Source organism: Sylvia atricapilla, chromosome 8 (assembly GCF_009819655.1).
Source record: "Sylvia atricapilla isolate bSylAtr1 chromosome 8, bSylAtr1.pri, whole genome shotgun sequence".
Classification (NCBI taxonomy): Eukaryota; Metazoa; Chordata; class Aves; order Passeriformes; family Sylviidae; genus Sylvia; species Sylvia atricapilla.
In genome coordinates, this window is record NC_089147.1 from 14244110 (window position 1) to 14262227 (window position 18118).

Sequence of the window (18118 nt, forward strand, 5' to 3'; positions counted from 1 at the left end):
CGGCCGATCCGCGCGCACGAGGGGGCGGGTGCGGGGGAACGGCCAGCCGTGCGGCGCGCGGCCTGCTGGGAGTTGTAGGCCGGCGGCGCGGGCCTTGGCCCCTGCCTCCCGCCGTGCTGGGCACCCCGACACCCGAACCGCGGCAGCAGAGCGGGTGCCGCACCCACTTCATTGCAAGGAAACTCACACTTGTGCCCGATGGACCCCGAGCCTGCAGGGGCCGCACCAAGTGCTCCAAACACGAGTTACACCATAAACTGCAATTCCCATCTTGGCTTCAATGGTTTTTATCAGTGTTCTTCATCAAGGACAAATAGAGAACACAGACACTGGACGAGCAGTTTTATTCCCTTTTTTTCCCTTTGTGGGTGAAAGCAGCTGCCGTGCTCACAGCCAGGGTTGCTGTGGCACTGCACACTTGCTGCACCCACAGTGCTCAGGTAGCAATTACAGCAAGACAACTTAGAAACAATTGAAGCTCTAGATTGGAGTGTTGAGGGGACTAGGAATTAATGTAATATTTTTTTTAATTGACTAGATTTCAGCTGGAGTGGTCCCTTGGCATTTTTAAACTCCACACAATTATCGTGCTGCCAATCATTTCATCTTAAACACCAATGCTTCTCTTACACTGCTGTCCCCAGGAGGGTTTTCCCTTCCCTGCAGCACCTGTGTAAGGAATCCCAACTCTGAACGGGGGGAACCCTGAAAGATGCGGCAGTGTGCTTGGAGGATGGGGTGGTGCATCTGGATGTTGGGTGGGCACAGTCCCATGGCGCACATTTGTACCTGATTTAAAGCTTTAAAAATCAGGGTGGGCATTTGCAACTGTCCCAGACAGCACTGGGGGCAACCTGTTAGTCCTGCCAGCCTCTCCTCAAGCTGGTATCTGCAAGAGTTAAGAACCCTTTGTGACAATGTCATGCTCAAGTGTAGCTCAATACTGGTACTGTGGGTGGAAGTTGCATGGTTGAAGAGTCTGCTGGGTGAAGAAATAGCCTTCAAGCCACCTCCCAGCTTGAGGAGCAAAAGCCAAGCATGTCTCCTGGTCCTCAGCTTGTGCCTCTCCATGGGCAACTGCAAAATTGTTGTAGCAGATAGCTGTAGGAAGCACAACCCCCACCACCCCTCATCCTGCCCCATGTCAGAGATGTGCTCAGGCTCCTGAGGACCCTCAAAACGTAGCTGTGCTCCCTGCCAGGGGCAGCTGCTGGTCGGGAACAGGCTTGACTTGCAGCCAGCCTTCTCAGGCAGGATGACATCTCCTCGGTGAGGGTTTCCATTGCATTACATGATTAATTAGCTGATTAACAAGATGTTGTTGCAGTAGAATCTGTTCTCTGGACTCCAGCTCAGGCGAACACCATCCTCTGTTCTAATAAACCTCTTCCGTTCCATGCAGGCATGCACTAATTTAAGCAACAACATGCAAATGAAGAACAGATTAAGCTGGAGCTCCCAAATAAATTGGGAGCCTTCTCCAGGCCCTGTCTCCAAGGAGAGAAGGGAAATCAAGAAGACAAGTCTGATGAGCCTTGAGCCACAGGTTACAGGTGTTGGTGTCTGGGAAGGTGACTGCTGCCTGTCTACCCCTGTCCTGCTCCCAGGGGAGGCAGGGCATCAGGCCCAGGCTGCAGGCAGCAGAGGAGGATGGCTGTATCTCCTGGTCATGAGGTGCTGCTGGAGAAGCCTGTCCTGTAGGCCAGGCTGTGAGCTCCCTTCTGGCAGCACAAGCAGCAGCACCTCAACATGGTCCTGGGGCTCAGGGGTCCCACTGAGCACCCTGGGTGGGAAAGAACAAAAGGAACAGCATTCCTGACAAGGCAGGACCAGTATCAGTACAAGAGCTCCTCCTCCATCCCAGGCTTTTAAAAAGATCTTGGGGGAAAAAAACAAAAACAAAACCAAAAAAAAACCCCAAAAAACAAAACCAAAACAAAACAAACAAAAAAACCCAAACAAAAAACCAAACAAACAAAAACAATCCAAACAAAACAACAACAACCAAAAAAAAAAGGCAAGCATAAGAAAGCCACAAAACTGGATTTGCAGCCTCCAGAAAGAAGCCTGCAGTAAGAGGCTGAACAAGCACAATCCCTTTAGCTTATTAGAGAACTGAGAAGCGTTGCAATTCCAGCATGTAAGCTGCCACAATAGGAAATTACAAAGGACTGAAGGCTTTTTAATATGGAAGAGGAAGGGAAAGCCAGCTACATTCACCAACACATGTTCTTTGCAGTGTGAGCAATGGGACCTGTATCCACTATCCTCAGCCTCACTCTTGTCAGCAGGCTTTGGCCAAACATCATCTTTTGTGCTCAGCGTGGAAGTAACTGGGCAAAACCTTGATGCTCAGGCCAGTGTGACAGGGGTGAGCAGCTAAAAAGGTTCAGGATTACTCGTGCTGCTCAGGTCTGGCTGGCAGGAAGTGGCCAGAGCAAACGGCTTCTCTCCGCTCTTAAAGATAAGAGAAATGGCAAGGCACAGAGGTTTGCTGTAGCAGTTTTCCAGCCAGTCTGAAGAAATTTGCAGCAAACTGTTCCTGCCTGCCATCAGGCATGGCTGATATGGGAAAAGTGTCCAGTGGCCAAATAGCAGATACTTTCCACATGGCACAGATTCCCTGGCCATGGTTTTGGGCAGAAGAGCCTGCCAAGGAGTTTGTTAAAGAAAGCTGGTTCTAAGGACTTCATCCTCTCTGGCTCTGTTTTATGGCCAGCTCCACGCCTCAGCCCTACTGCACATGTGCCCCACTGCTCTGGGCCACAGTGCTGCTTCTGGCAGCCTCCAAGCAAGCCCAGTGTGGGAAAGAGAGCTCTGGCTCCAGGTCCAGGCTGATGCTGGTGTGAGCCCTGCACGATGCAGCCCTGCTGCAGCAGAAGGACCCACTGCACATGGACAGGAGGCACAGCAGAGTTATGCAAGATCTGAAGGGGAGGAGGAATCTGGGCTGGGTAAGAACAGAGGGTATTTATCAATATATATAATTCTTTACATATTACTTGCTCTCACACACTTACACCCATGCCTCTCCAGGCAACCCAGCATCTTTCTCCAGGCACAGAAGAGCCACCAGTCCATAATACAGCAAAGCGTCTTCCTGGGGAGTCTCAAACACATGGAGGTCACCTTCAAGAGGACCCCCAGCTGTTCACTAACACGATGCTGTGTCCTCAGGTAAGGGCAGGTCAAGCACTGAGTGTCCTCAGGAGCGTTGGGACTTGAGACGGTTCCGGCGGCCGGCCTTGGCCCCGCGCTGGGCTCCCTTCATCAAGCCTTTGAACTGGCCCTGCATTTTCGCCCGCTTCCTGGAGGGAGCAAGGAGCAGGAAGAGGTTTGGTGCAGGCACTGGGCACACCTAATGCATGGGGATGCTGCTCCAGACACCACAAGGAGTGGCACAGCAGATGACAGGGAGCTCCCAAACCCTAACAAAAAGCAGGATCAAACCCGTTCCCACCCTTGTGCCCTTTCTGGTTAGCCTCACCTTCTGTTGAGTTTAGCTCTGTTCAGGGGGATGTAGGCATAGGGGTCAAGTTGGCCCTTCTTCTTCACATCACCTTTACCTTTCTGTGGGAGACAGCAACATGGGAGAAAATGCAGCACCAGGGAAGACACATACATCCCATTCCAGTGCAACCCTGCCACCCAGATATCCCAAAGACTGTGCTGCAGTGGGGTGCCAGGTGAGTGCACTGCCCTGGGAGCTGATTTCCCATCAACATGATGCTACAGACACCTGCTTTAAGCAGTGAGCAGGGACTGTCCATGGCAAGGATAGGATAGGAACTTTGAAATAGGCTGGCAGTGTTCAGAGATACTGAGTGTTTGCAGCTTCTCTTGGAGCAGAGATCCTTTCCAACCTTGGTGTTACTGGACCAGACTCCCAAAACAAATGGCGTTTCCTGCCCTAGCAAAGTCCAAGCATCCCGGCACACAAATCCTGCAACCCCATGGGACCCTCACCTTGGATCTATACTCTGCACCAAAGGCTGGCTCCTTGCTCAGTGGCCGATGGATCCCAGAGCCTCCAGCTGGAAAAGAGAATGTATGTTGGAGAGGGGTCTTAGGCCTCCCCTTGCTCAGTTCTAGGCTGTGGAAGCTGTTTCTGTCTTCAGCTCTTGGTGTCAGCACAGCAGAAGGGGTGGCCACTTCCCACAAGCAAAACCTCTGGAGAGATGTGTAGAGAACTGCCTGAAATTAATGAAGGCAAGTGCACCTGGGGAGGAATAACCCCAGGCACCAGCTGACCCCAGGGGGCCAACCTGTTGGAAATCAGCTCTGCAGAGAAGGACCTGAAGATCCTGGTGGAAAACAAGTTGTTCATGAGCCAGCAGTGCCCTCGTGGCCAAGGTGGTTTAAGAGCCTGCATTAGGAGGAACATTGCCAGCAGGTCAAGGAAAGGGATCCTGCCCCTCTAACTCACCCCTAGTGAGGATGCACCTAGAATGTTGTGTCCAGTTCTGGGCTCCTCAGCACAAGAGACCAATGGAGCTCATGGAGCTGGTCCAGCAAATGATGAAGGAACTGGAGCATTTCTCTTATGAGGAAAGGCTGAGAGAGCTAAGCCTGTTCAGCCCTGAAAAGAGGTATCTAAAAGGGGAACTCATCAATGTCTGTAAGTATCTGCTGGGAGGGTGTCAAGAGGATGGCACCAGGCTCTGCTCGGTGTTGCTGGGCAACAGGACAAGAGGCAATGGCAGAAACTGATGCACAGGAACATGAGAAGAACTTCTTTGCTATGTGTGACTGTGCACTGGAACAGACTGCCTAGAGACGCATTCTAGAGCCTCCCACAGTGGAGATATTCAGGAACCATCTGCATGCAATCATGGGACATGTGCTCTGGGATGACACTGTTTGAGCAAGCAGGTTGGACCAGATGACACACTGATCCCTTCCAATCTTACCCAGTGTGTGTGATCCTGTGATCTTTGCTTCAGCTGCACTGCAGCAGCACAGCAAGATGGGTACACGGTTCTGGGGAGCCCCAGACTGGGCACAGGACTTACCTCTATACTGAGAAGAGGTTCCAGCCTCAGCTTCCTCATCGTCTGGCTCCTCTCTGAATCGACGTTTCTGGCTTTTCTTCTGCAGAAAAAGGCAGCAGGAACCTTGCAGCTAGCTTGAACTTACAGTTCTGCCCTCCCATCGGGCCCCAACCTCCTGCTTCCTCCCTCTAGCACCCAGAGACTTTTCAGACAGCACATCCCTATCCCAGACAACTTCCTGCACCCCTCCAAGCAGCTGGCAATTGTCTGGTGTCCCCACTGGCCTCTTGGGCAGAGCTGCAGCTGCCATGGCACAGGCAGTGGTTTGGCAAGGCCAAGTTCCCCCAGCATCTCCTCAGGACCACAAGCCCCATACTCACACTGCGGAGTCCCACATCTTGCAGCACATCTGCCATCTCTTCATCTGCTCCTATAGCACAGGATAAGAAGGTCAGTGTGTGATGAGGGCACAGGAGAGCCCTGGTACTGTGCTAGCCCCTGGAGGGGGTTGCAGTAGCAGAGTGTCTCTGCTGAATCAGCAGCCTCCTGATGATGTAGGTAATTACTTCCCCTGGGCAGCTGCCCAGAAGAGAACCACTGGGTGTGACACAAGGCCATAGCAACTCCTGCCACTTCCACCCACATCCCCCCAAGATGCCACATAGAGGTGGCAGGATGAAAAACATTCAGAGACCCAGAGAAAGTCTAGAGTGGCCCCTGTCAGCCCAGGTAGTACCTTTGGCTTCATCATCATCCAGCTCCTCTTCATGGATGATCAGGCGCCCGTCCTCAGACATCTGGAAATCGTGGCTCACTCCTCTGGACCGCTTGGGGCCTGGCTTGGTAGCTGCTCACAGAGAAGAAATGGCTCAGGGCCTGGAGAAGGATCCAATTCTGGGGGCAGCTGTACCCCCAGAGTCCCTGTGCATTGCAGCCATCCCACCCTAGTCCCATCTGAAGCTCCACTCCTTACCCAGCACCCTCTGGGACACATTGGGGTCCAGGAAGTTGAGGGGCTCATCATCTTCCCCTTCCTTGAGCCATGCCTGGCCTTTCTGCTTTGCTTGCTTCCTCCACTCCTTGCTCCCATGCCGCCCCTCCTCTTCCTCCTCCTCATCCTCTGAGTCAGCCAGGATCTCCTCCATACTGGTGAAAAGATGGAAAGGATGATGAAAAATGGAGTAAGCCCAGGGGTGGAGCCTGCTTCACAGCCCCAGAGATGTTTCCAGCATCACTCTAGAAGCACCAGCTGAGCAGATCCAGTGCCAAGCCCCTTGTGGGGGCTGCTCCTTCTTCACCCCAAGCCCATCTTCACCTGTCTCCTCTGGGCTGTGGTGGTGGTGCCTCCTCCTCCTCCATATCTGCAGCTGCCTTCTTCAGGGCACGCTGCTTGCGGCTCCGGGATTCCGCCTTGCGGATGTTCACCAGCACCTTATGGTACTCGACTGGCAGCAGCCCCTTCACCAGCTCAAAGCTGAGGAAACACACAGAGAGCAGTCAGTACCCACCTTCTCCTGTACGGCTTCCCAGAGAGCTCCCTCACCACCCTCGGAGACCCTGGCCTACCCGAACTTGCGGATGAACTTGATGAAGAGGTTTCGCAGATTCATACGGAAGTGGCGTCTCATGTCATCTGAAAGGTTCCCCACAGCCTCCAGCTGTCAGGACAGAGATCCTCAAGACCAAAGCACTCCTGCCTTGGGGATCCAGCCTCCCAACCTTTATCTGCATGGCCAGCTTGTTCACCCCACTGCCATCTCTCCATGCCTGCCCCAGGTAAGGCCATGGGGAAGTCTCCATGCTTGGCAGTGCTGGTTCATGGGGCATTTCTGGCACATCTATGCCAGGATTCAGGAGAAGGGCCTCCTCACTGCCATCTCAGCTGTTGAGATCAAGGTTGTTTCCTTTGCTCTCAGGCAGAGTGCAGCTGGAGATGCTCCTGGCTATCCAATTCAGACACAGCTCTGCCCCACCACCCTCCTTGAGGCACCCCGTGCATGATCTCACCATTGTCTGGACATGCTTGGCCAGGAGCTTGGTGTCCACCAGCAGCAGTGTGACCTTCAGGAATCCCAGGGCTGCCTTGACGACATCCCGCGTGCGGGAGGCCAGCAACAGGCAGATGTTCTGCAGGAGCTGCTCCACCACACTGAATTCCAGGTGATCTGCAACCATGGTGAGACTCAGCCACAGATGGCTTCCTCCTAGCACCCCCCTTCACTGAAGGGCTCTGCCTCATCCCCCCAGCCCTCCTGCTCACCTTTGAACTCGAAGAACAGGCGGGTCAGTGCCAGCACAGTGCAGCTGATCATGGTGACTGAGCCCGTGAGCCCCACGTAGATCAGGAGCAGGAACCGCTGCATAGCCTCTGCAAGAGGGGGATGACTCAGGCCCTGACTCGCTCTGTGTCCAGCTGCATCCCTGGACCATGTTAGCAGAATGCTCAGCATGGGTCTGACCCCCGTGGGGCCGGAGTAGCCGTGGAGCTGAGCAAGTAGAATAGAAGCTCACCTTCAGGAGTGGGTCCAAAACGGATGAAAGCATGCCCCATTTCCACAAGCAGCATGAAGGCGTTCTTGCGGGCCCCCACTGACACCTCCTTGGTGCATAGGATGACCTGGAGGAACAGAGGCATGTCACCACTGCTGCCACTACCACAGCCTGAAACAGCCAGTTCCTCCCAGGGGTGTGCTCACCTCTGGGACCAGGGCAGTGACAAAAGGCTCGTGCTCTGCAGATAGCTGCTTTACAATGTGGAACAGGCATTTCAGCCGAGGCTGGGAAAAGAAACAGATCAACACTGGTACACCCAGGAAGGACACATACTTCGTCATCCCTGCCATCCCCACCCCATCCATTCCCTTCAAGCAATGGCTGATCACCACCACCACAGCCCTTGTTCTCACCCTCTTGGCCGGGGATGCTGCGCTCTTGAGTGAGTCCAGCAGTGCTGTCTGCAGGTCCTGGAGATGGGAGCGGACAAAGGCCTGGCAGGGAGCATGGGGAGCAGCACACACCTCCTCCAGCACACGATATGCCTTCTTCTGCATGCTGCGCTCTTTGCTCTGCAGGGACAGCCAACATCTCCCACTGTCAAGGCAGCCTCTCCCTATGGTGTCAGAAGGCCCTGCACTACCCAGCAGAGATCTATCCCCTACAGCAGCTGTTCAGTCCCTAGAGTGAGCGTCCAAGCTGGCAGCAAGCAGAAGGTGCCTCACTGCAGCCCCTGCACCCCTCAGGGCTGGGGGTCAACTCACCTGGAGGGAAGGCTGAATGGTACGGTACAGGGAGTCCAGGGACTGCTCATCAGCATAGGGTGCCATCGCCACTATCAGGTCCAGGATGGAGAGTCTGCAGCAGAGAAGGACACACAGCTGCAGTTAACTGTGGCATTACATCGCAACCGAGCCAGGACACCAGCTATGAGTCACATCAAGTCCACAATGGTGGCAAAGCCCACACAGGACAATGCCCTAGTACTGCTCACCAGGAGCATGCCAGGAGTTTTACCCATTAGCACCAGATCTCAGGTATTACCTGGTGAACTCAGAACTCTCAGGACTGGTCAGCTTTGCACTGGCTTTCTCTAGGAATCCACACACCATCTGCAAGGCAGGCACAGAGAGCAGGATCAGAACTGATGGAACTGAGCGCTTTTACAAGAATTCGCAATCCATCTGGCAAACAACTTGCCACAGGACTTTGTGGAGACCAGAAGCACCACTGAGTCCAAAAAGACCTGGACAAATTCACGAAGAGCTTGTGCACGACAGGCCTGCTGTGACTGCAAGGCTAGGAAATCCCAGACTGTGGGCCAGAAAGGTCTCCCTGCCCATGAGGGCAGGAAGGGCTGCTGTCTGGTCAGAGCCTATCTTCCTGTCCTCTTCAATCAGGCCTGCACCAATGCCCCATCAGACTAGGTCTGGCTGGGAGATGCTGGCCAAAGCCAGGACAGCTTCCCCCAGTACCTCACAAGCCCCTCACCTGAGGATCTGTGATGGTGAGGTAAGCACGGACAGTGTCCAGCACAGAGCGGCGCTGAGCACTTGTGCCCCCATCCTCCTCTGGTTGGCTGTACACGTTGAACAGGATGGGCAGGAAATTTTTGGCAAAGCGACCCACTTCTGCCTGCTCTGCATCTAGGGAAAGGATGACAGGGGGCTACAGATCAGCATTCCCCCTCCCACAGGTGACAAGAACCCACCACAAGGATCTGTTTCCCCCCAACCTGTCTCGCAGCCTTTGTGGATGAGGGTGCGCAAGGCCTGGCACACAGTGGGGCGGAGATCTGGGCGCTCGCTGATGGCCATGCCCAGCGTGCGGGCCAGCCCCTTGAAGGCCCCCACCACATCTGTGGGACGGGTGCAGAAGCCAGGCAGCAGAGTCCAGACCTAGAAGGCAAAGGAAAAGGTGGGAGGCCATAGCCTTTGCCCAGGTACCAGGGGTACCCTATGTTAGGGCTTCCAGGCACTGCCTGTTACCTGCCACTGCAGTGTGTCATAGATCTTGGCCTCCACACTCTTCCCAGCCTGTGTAAACTCCACGGCTGCAGAAGAGAAAGAGAAGGTGAGCGGAACTGAAGACATTGCAAAGCCTTGCTCCATCTCAGGGCAGGGAAGGGAGGTGCATTCTCTGGGAGAACATCCTGGACTGCTGAGACCCCCAACATGCTGCTCTCCTCACCTCTGCTTTTCAGGGTGGCGGCCAAAGGCAAAAAGTAGCTGGTGAAGAAGCCAAGCCGCGCACCCTGCACGTTGTCCCGCAGCACCGGCAGAAGCCAGCTGCGGGGGAAATCCAGCGTCTCCCTGGGAGGAAAGGCTTGGGTCAGGAGAGTGTGGGGCACTGCAAACATCAGCCTCTGGGCACAGAGCACTTTCACCCAGCCCTGAAGCAGACCACAGGCAGGCTTAGCAGCCACACCTGCAGCACTGCATGGGGATTGAATAGGAACACAACAGCTGCAAAGCTGCTACCCCATGACTGCACTCACTCCTTGCCATTGATCTCCAGGGGCACAGCTTCCAGTAGCACCTCGGGACCCATGGTGCTCACAGCAGCCCCCACTGCCTGGTCCACTTCAGCAGTGTAGGGAAAGTGTGGGGAGAGACGCAGGTCACACAAGGACTGGAGACACTGTGGGGACAGAGCAGGACAGTCGCAGAAGAGCCATGTGCATACATCTGGCACATATCACTCAGTCTGCCCAGGGATGCCAGCTGCTCTGCACATCCCTGTGCCGAGCTTCCTAAAGCTGTGCACTGTCTGGCCACACATGGACAACAGAGCACAGCAAAACAAATAGCATGGCCTTGCTCCACAGCTGGAGGGGGCAACACAGCCTGGACAGCAGTGCAGCCACCTCACCAGCCTCCATAGATTAATCTGTGCCCTCCCAGCCTGGCTCACCTTCCTCATGATGGGATGGCACTGCTTCCCACATGTCTCAAAAAACATCTCCAACACTCGCAGAACTTCACCCCACGCTGCATGGAAACGGTATGTCAGCCCTTCCTCCACTGATCTGGGGAGGAGAAAGAAGATGGTCACACTGGCAGTATTCAGAGTGCCCACCAAGCCTGCCAGACCCCACTGAGGACTGGGCAGAGGCTGATCAGAGCTCAGCCAGACCCATGGGGCCAGCCCCTCCCACATCACTGCTCCTCACCTGAACATCTTGCACAGGTAGGCAGCCGGGGCTGGGGCAGATGCTGACACAGTGCCCACATCCTCCATGTGGGGAGCAATGCACTCACTCAGGAGGGTCTGCAAGGGAAAACAAGAAAAATGAGACAGCTGTTGGACCACAGAAGCCCCAGCTTCACAGGCACAGAGGGCCATACCACTCCCTGTCAAGACCCAAGTTCCACGGCAGTGCCCCCCACAAGGTCCAGGGCATCCAAGTGGGGAGGTGTCCAGGTGCAGTACCTCCAGGGTCTGTGCTGCTCCTGATACCACCTGGGAGTGTGGGGAGAGGAAGCAGTTCATGGCAGCAGAGAAGAGCCGGGGCAGGTGAGCCCAGCACAGGTCCTTCTGCAGCCTGGAGAGGAAAGAAAGGCCAGATTAGAGACCAAGCAGCCACCTCTCCCCTTGCCCAGCCATGGCCCCCATCTGCACCTGCCCAGGTTGACGTGTGCCCTCTCCATGGTGGACAGCCAGGTCAGCAATGGCTGCAAGTCGTTCGTGCTGGGCACATAGTCATAGAGGGCCTGCAAAAGCAGAAGGTTGGGTAGGTGGGTGGGTGCTGTGCAATGGCCAGCTCTGTCCCTCCCAACGCTGGTACCCCACACTCACAGTGATGATCTGGGCATTGAGCTCAGCTGGCAGGCAGGCCACGCTGGCCTGGGCGCTGAAGAGGCTGTGGAAAGCTTGCATGGCACATGCTGTCACCAGCTGCAAAAGACACGGTGTCAGGAGAAGGTGCTCTGCTTTGAACCTACTAGCCCCTTACCCCAAAGAGGGTTCTGCCCTGGAAAGCCCTGCACTGCTGCAAATATGCCCCATCTGCATTGCCTCCCTCTTCCACAGCACTCAGGCCAGCCAGCTGTCCTGGGCTCTTCTCCATTTTCATCCTGCATTTCCAGGCTCCCAGTTGACAGCTGAGAGAATTTGATCCCTTTCCGAGTGTAGCCCATGGGGAAAGGGTCTGCCCTTGTCATCTCTGGAGTGGGAACACTCACCACGTGGCTGAGGGTCATGACTCGGAGCAAGGTCTCACAGCAGGTCTTCACCACAGCTGCAGGGAAGCAGGGCAGCACATCCCGCAGCAAGGCAAGGACATGCAGGGTGGTGGTGGCCTCCTTGGCACCTATAAGAGCAGAGCAACCTCTGAGCCTGTGGCACACCACAGCAAATCTCTGCCCAAGGCAAAGCCCCCATGACAGCAGTGGGGCTGACCACAGAACCAGGGCAAATACTCCCCTGATTTCTGGGAACAGGAAAGCAACGAAATGGCTGAGGAGGCTTCAAAACACCGTAAGTGCCCCAAAGACATCTCATAACCACCCCAGCAATCCAGTGTGCTGCAACCTCCCCTCTTCCCTACCAGTCCTTATTGTCCCACAGTGACAGGGCCCCCCACACTCAGCTACAGACCCCATGCTCCAGTGTCCCACACCTCCAGCTTTTTCAATCTCCTGCACACAGAACTTGGCAGTGGAGGGTGCTGCAGGGTGATGCTCAGGCGCTGCATCGCCAAACATGAACTCGCTGCCCCTCAGGACAGAGCACACGCCGTACTGCGCTGCTTTCCGCACCTGCGGGAAGAAGAACCCAGGTGAATAGAAACTACAGACACAGGGGGTACAGCCATTCCCAGAAACAAACCCCAAAAGCAGCATCATCTCTTGCCAGAAGCACTGGGCTCTCACCTTGGGCTTGGTATGAACACAAAAGCTCAGCAAGCCATGATAGACCTGCAGAGTGACGGGGTAGCTCCAGGCTGCCAAGTCTTGCTTCCGTAGCAGTGTGGCCAGGCAAGAGAGGACCTATGACAAGGGAGCAGCAGGGGCATTAGCATTACCCCACAGAGATATCTCCCTTTCACTATAAGGGCCTCAGGTCAAGCAACCAGCACCACTCTACAGTAGCAGCCTTGACCCCAGCACTCAGCAGAGCCTGGGCAGAGCTGAAACGGCTGGCTGCCTCTTGGCTACTCACCCATCGCAGGGCAGAGGTGGAGCTGCTGCAGGCCTGTGAGGACACAATATTCACGAAGGCTTTTGAGGCATCTGAGAACTTTTTAATAAGAACAGGGCTTGGGACCCTGCCAAGAGAAGGGGACATATCAGTGGGGTGAGGAGCAGAGAGCTGGTAGCAGACACAAAGGGACTGTGGTCCCAGCTCACCCCAGCTGGGTCTCTTCCCCAGCCTGGGGAGGCAGGACAGCACCAATCTATTTTCCATGATGGGGTCTGGTAGCTCTCTCTGCTTCTCTGCCAACCACTCACCGCTTTAGGACGAGGTTAAGTAGGTAGGCGACAGCAGACAGTGACTCAGGGGATTCCACTGCCTCTAGTGTGGTCATCTGGGAACAGAAGGTGGGTAAGCTATGGGACACAGGAATTCACACCAGACCAGCCCTTCCCCAACCCTTGGGAGGGGGAAAAGAGCGGACCAACGGCATCTTTGCTGAACAAAGACACTCAAATTACAAGCATTTCTCTATTCCTCCTTAGAGCCTCTTCCACACAACCAGCACTCACCAGTGCAGCAAAGTATTCTGTCTCGCTCTCCTTGCCTCCCTGGGAGCGGATCACCTCTGTCACAGCCGCCAGCACTGCACAGATCTGTGAGCAGCCAGCAAAGCAGGTCAGTCTCTCTAAGCCTCATAGCCAGTGGGCCATCCCCACCAGACACCTCCCTTCCCCAGATCAGCTCCTGTCCGTACCTCTTTGTGAGCAGCAGAGTTGGATTCCCAGAAGCGCTGCACCTTGCTGAAGGTGACATTAGTGCAGTCGCTCAGCCCACTCAGGAAGGTGCCAGAGGACTTCTCTGTGGCCGCTTCCTCAGCATTGTCCTCCTCCATATGGGACCGAGCATTGTCACTCGCCCGCTCCAGACGCAGGGACCCCGACTGCAGCTCATTGTGCAGCTTCACTGCATCCACCGTCAAGTTACTTTTCTCTGCGGGGATCAGAGATGTGTCAGAATTGACAAGTCATATTGCTCCACCATTCACCCTGAAATCCCCCAAGCTCCCCTCCCCTCCCAGCCAGACTGGCTTGGCTGAAGTTCATTTCCAACATGTGGAATACAGGTGTCGCCCCAATCAGCAAAAGCACATGAACAACTGTAAAGAGTTCCTCACCCTGTGCCAAGAAACCAGAGCACAGTCCAGTCATTTCTGATGGAAAACATCATGTCCATACACACGTGTGCCAGTGTGCCAAGGCTTTAACACTGAGGTGCTTCCTGTACTCTGCCCTATTTATCTTATTCCACCTGAATCCCTAGCAACCAGGCAGTCAGGACAGATGCTGTATGCCCCTCTGAGTCCCAGACATCAGCCTGCAGCCAGCATCTGCAGGAGAAAGATCTCCTTGACCAGGAGCAAGTGTACCAGTGCTCTGGCAGTGCCTGGCACATTTTCGTTTACCTTCCCCATCATGTAGCCGGTTGAATGTTAGTTTGTCACGTTCCTCACCACACCAGACACCACAACAACGCTTAGACGTATGAGCAATGGGCTTTAGGGAGCCTCGCAGAGCGACTAGCACTGCAGCATGCTGTGCCCCACTGCTCTTCTGAGGCCCGGTGTCACGATGAAGTTAAGTTAACTCGTTACTCCGTGGCCTCAGCAGTCCTCCCCGGTTTGCTGCCTTGGCCTACTCTGGAATTGTCAGCAGCTCCAGTCTCCCTTCTGCCCCAGCCTCAGTTATTGGAGGACCCCAAGGTTCACCCCGCAGCCCTCCGCGCCCCTGAACCCCTCCGGGAAGCGCTGGGCACAGGTCAGGAACTGGCCGCCCTGGCACGCTACCGCCCCGCCCGCCCCTGCCCTTACCTGCCGGCCGGCTGCAGAAGCGGCTACGGGCAGCCAGACGATGCTGGCGAGTCTCGGGGTTGGAGTCGCTGCTGTGGCCCTTCCGCCAGCGCTTCAGCTTGGCCGCGGCTCCCGACCGGAGCCTCCCGCTCCGCGCCATGCTGGACCCAGCTCCACGTGCGGCCGCGCCCAGCGCCCCCTTTCCGCTTCCGGCGCCAGCCGCCATCTTGAGTGAGGGCAGCCGTCAGGGAAGGCCGTATCCCGGCCGAGCGGGCGAGAAGCGGTGTTGGGGAAGTTCAGTAGGGTCATGCCCAACCGGGGTGAGATGGGAGACACGAAACGCTCAGGGACAGCCACCAGCAAGAGTGCAGACATCCCCGTGCCTAAACCGCGGGCCTGTGAAACCGTTCAGACCGTGCCCGTAGCCACGGGCAAGGAGCCACGCGTTACGTATTGCTGCGTATCGTGACGTCACGGTGAAGGTCGCACCGCCCTTCGCGGCCGCGCCATGTGGTACGTGCGCCTCCGCCTGGCGCGCGCTCAGCGCATGCGCGTCCCCCCACCGGCGGCGCGCGGGGCGGGGCGGGGCCGAGTGGGGGCGTTAGTTGCGCGCGGCAGCGGCGTGAGGAGCAGCGCACGCCGGTCCCTCAGCCCGCTATGGCCGCCGCGTACCGGCTCGTCCTCGTCCGCCACGGCGAGAGCGCCTGGAACCTCGAGAACCGCTTCAGCGGATGGTACGACGCCGACCTCAGCCCCGCCGGGCAGCAGGAGGCACGGCGCGGTGGCGAGGCCCTCCGAGGTACCGGTGGACGAGGGATGGGGTGTCGGCCAAGAGGCGGGTCGCGGGGGACGAGGGGGAATGGATGCGGCCTAGTGCGGCCACGTCGAGCCTAATGGGTGCTGGTTTGGGGCTCTCTGATACCAGGCGAGGGCCTCTAGTGCCAGGTCGGGGGGGGTTTAATGCTTGCTGGGAGAGTCGTAGGTAGCGCAGTATGTTGGTTCTCCGGTACCGGTCGTGTCTTGGCCGTCGCCGCTTTCTGTGAGAATGAGGACGCGACTAGTACCGGTGCGGTGAGGCCGCCGCCCTTGCCCTTTCACCGGTTGCATAAGGCCCGGTGCTCACCTTTCTGTGCTTCCCCCGCCACCCCCTTTGCCCGTATTTTCTAGATGCCGGCTATGAGTTCGACATCTGCTTCACCTCGGTACAAAAACGGGCGATCCGTACTCTCTGGACCGTACTGGATGCCATTGATCAGATGTGGTTACCCGTTATCCGGACCTGGCGCCTAAATGAGAGGCACTATGGGGCTCTCACGGGTTTGAACAAGGCTGAGACAGCAGCGAAGCACGGTGAGGCGCAGGTCAAGATCTGGAGGCGCTCCTATGACATCCCTCCACCTCCCATGCAGTCCGACCACCCCTTCTACAGCACTATTGCAAAGGTAAGACTCACTGCTTTTTGACTGCCTTGCCAGGAGTCTCTTAAAAGTCATCTGCAGTATGGCCTGGGTTTCTCTATACGGTCTCCTGTGTCTCTGTTGCGTTATGTGGGCTGTTGTGCATGGTGCCGATAGACTTTATGCTGAGTTTATTCTGCTTCCTCCCTGTGGAGTTGAACCCCTGGGCATTGCACAGACAGATCCAAAGAAGAGGGCATAATATCTCTGTTAATCATTAGTGCCATGACCCATTCATGGATGTTTGATCTGGGTTTTTTTGCCTGGATAGGCAATGTATGACTTTTCCCAGGAGGTTTCACGGCCCTGACTGTGGCTTATTGCAGCCCCAAACCTCAAAGGCACTTCCTTGCTTCCAAGCCTGGCTTTGCTTACACATAATGGGTCCTCAGATAGAGAATTTGAGGCAGAGACAAAATCTTGCCACCATCTTCCCACACTGGATGGGGGACACTGGGCTGCTGTGTGAGCATGGTTGTTCTCCCAGGATCGTCGCTATGCCGACCTGACAGAGGACCAGCTGCCGACATGTGAGAGCTTGAAGGACACCATTGCCCGGGCTCTGCCTTTCTGGAATGAGGAAATCGTCCCACAGATCAAAGAGGGGAAACGAGTCCTTATTGCTGCTCACGGCAATAGCCTGCGTGGGATTGTGAAACACCTGGAAGGTAGGTCACCCCTGCAGGGGCATCCCAGGGACCCCCTCCTTCCCCGCTGGCACTGTGGGAAGGTCCAAGAGTGACGGCACTGCTGTGTTTGCAGGCATGTCAGAAGAGGCCATCATGGAGCTGAACCTGCCCACTGGCATCCCCATTGTCTATGAGCTGGACAAGAACCTGAAACCTGTCAAGCCCATGCAGTTCCTGGGGGATGAGGAGACGGTGCGCAAGGCCATGGAGGCTGTTGCTGCTCAGGGCAAGGCCAAGAAGTGAGGGCAGGCAGCAGACCAGCACATAGTAGAGCCCCCTGCCACCCCCCACCCCCCTGTTCACACCCCCACAGTCGTAGGAACTTGGAGCTGTGGAGTTGGAGCCGCTCCTCATGGTTAGGCCCATTCCCTCAGACTAGGCTCCCCTCTGCAGATAGCCTGGGGGCCCCAGGGCGAGGGCTGGACACGGAGGTCAGGTGTGAAAGGGAGCCCTGGTTCTGCCAGGTGGCGACCACACACGTGTCCATGCTGTGATCCCAACCCTTAGACCCTGTCTGCAGAGGGACAGGCCAAGCAATCCCTTGCCATGCCAGGCTCCTCCTTTGCTTTGTGTCCCTGGCAGCTCTTGTCACCTGTTTACTGTAGTTTTGTCACTTGGTTTAGTCCTCCTGGGAGCAGTGAGGCAAGTGCAGTGCAGGTAGCAACCAAGGTGGATACCCGATCCCCTCATGGGTGCGTGGCACAGTGACTGGCTTGCCACTGGAAGGGTTGTGTTTTGGTGCATGTGGTACAGCACCCCAGGCTGGTACTCACGATTCTGGGCCCAGCTCTGCCAGCCCCTGCTTTAACTACCTTCAGACAAGGGCGAGGGAGGGAGCCTTGTCTGGAGGTCTGTGTCTGCCACATGCTTCCCCCAGCTGATGCCCATCCTCGTCCTGCTGGTGAAGCAGGTGCAGTTGTGTCCCATTTCTCACATGTGTGTATGTGGCCTGTCACTGTGGCCTCCTCCCGGCGATGTCGTGAGCCTGGGCTTGCACAGGGTCAGTAACTGTCCAACCATAGCAGCTGTCTTGTTCCAGTTCAATAAAGGAGTAATGCGCAATAAAGAGGTGTCCATGTGTCTCTGGGCCACGTGGGGCTCCCTGCTGCGTGCATGTGTGTGAGGCATGCTCACCCACTGCTGAGCACAGACGTGAGGGTGCAAAAGCTGACAGGCTCAAGGAGCAAAGCTCAGCTCTGCAATCCCTGCCAGAGAGGGTGATACCCTGCCATGCTGAGGTTTTTTGGCTCTGCGTGCACCACACCCTCACCGCAAAGGGCAGGGCATGCATGTGTGGCCCAAGGAGAGGAGATATGGCCCCAGGCTGTTCTCAGCCACAGCCTGCCTGTACTGATTAGTGGTGTGCTGAGACAGGCTGTGCTCCAATGAGTCTACCTGGTGACATGAATGCCCAGCACAGCCCAGGGCTCTGCGCTGCTGGCCCCACTACAGCAAAGTCACTCCATCACTCCTCTTCACCAGCAAGGAAAACACGCTTTCTTG

General features: G+C 56.1%; 2 protein-coding genes across 2 annotated transcripts; one reads left to right on the forward strand and one right to left on the reverse strand.

Annotated features, from left to right (window-relative positions):
* Positions 1–2970: 2970 nt before the first annotated feature.
* On the reverse strand, positions 2971–14934 carry RRP12 (ribosomal RNA processing 12 homolog). The gene is made up of 34 exons (XM_066323721.1): positions 14491–14934; positions 13378–13613; positions 13193–13276; positions 12938–13014; positions 12648–12753; positions 12359–12475; positions 12106–12244; positions 11669–11796; positions 11283–11381; positions 11106–11197; positions 10917–11028; positions 10657–10754; positions 10398–10512; positions 9982–10124; positions 9675–9796; positions 9473–9537; positions 9220–9382; positions 8976–9130; positions 8529–8596; positions 8249–8342; positions 7898–8056; positions 7688–7768; positions 7503–7608; positions 7252–7359; positions 6999–7156; positions 6558–6649; positions 6307–6465; positions 5965–6137; positions 5728–5838; positions 5372–5421; positions 5013–5091; positions 3967–4034; positions 3488–3570; positions 2971–3308 (listed from the first exon to the last, which is right to left on the reverse strand). Exons 1-34 carry the CDS (start codon positions 14693–14695, stop codon positions 3206–3208), a joined length of 3948 nt encoding a protein of 1315 aa, XP_066179818.1. The 5' UTR covers positions 14696–14934; the 3' UTR covers positions 2971–3205.
* A 127-nt stretch (positions 14935–15061) lies between these two features.
* Positions 15062–17681, forward strand: PGAM1 (phosphoglycerate mutase 1). Its single transcript, XM_066323741.1, has 4 exons — positions 15062–15268; positions 15637–15911; positions 16414–16594; positions 16689–17681. The coding sequence occupies exons 1-4, from the start codon at positions 15127–15129 to the stop codon at positions 16856–16858; spliced, it is 768 nt and encodes a 255-aa protein (XP_066179838.1). The 5' UTR covers positions 15062–15126; the 3' UTR covers positions 16859–17681.
* The last annotated feature ends 437 nt before the right edge of the window (positions 17682–18118 follow it).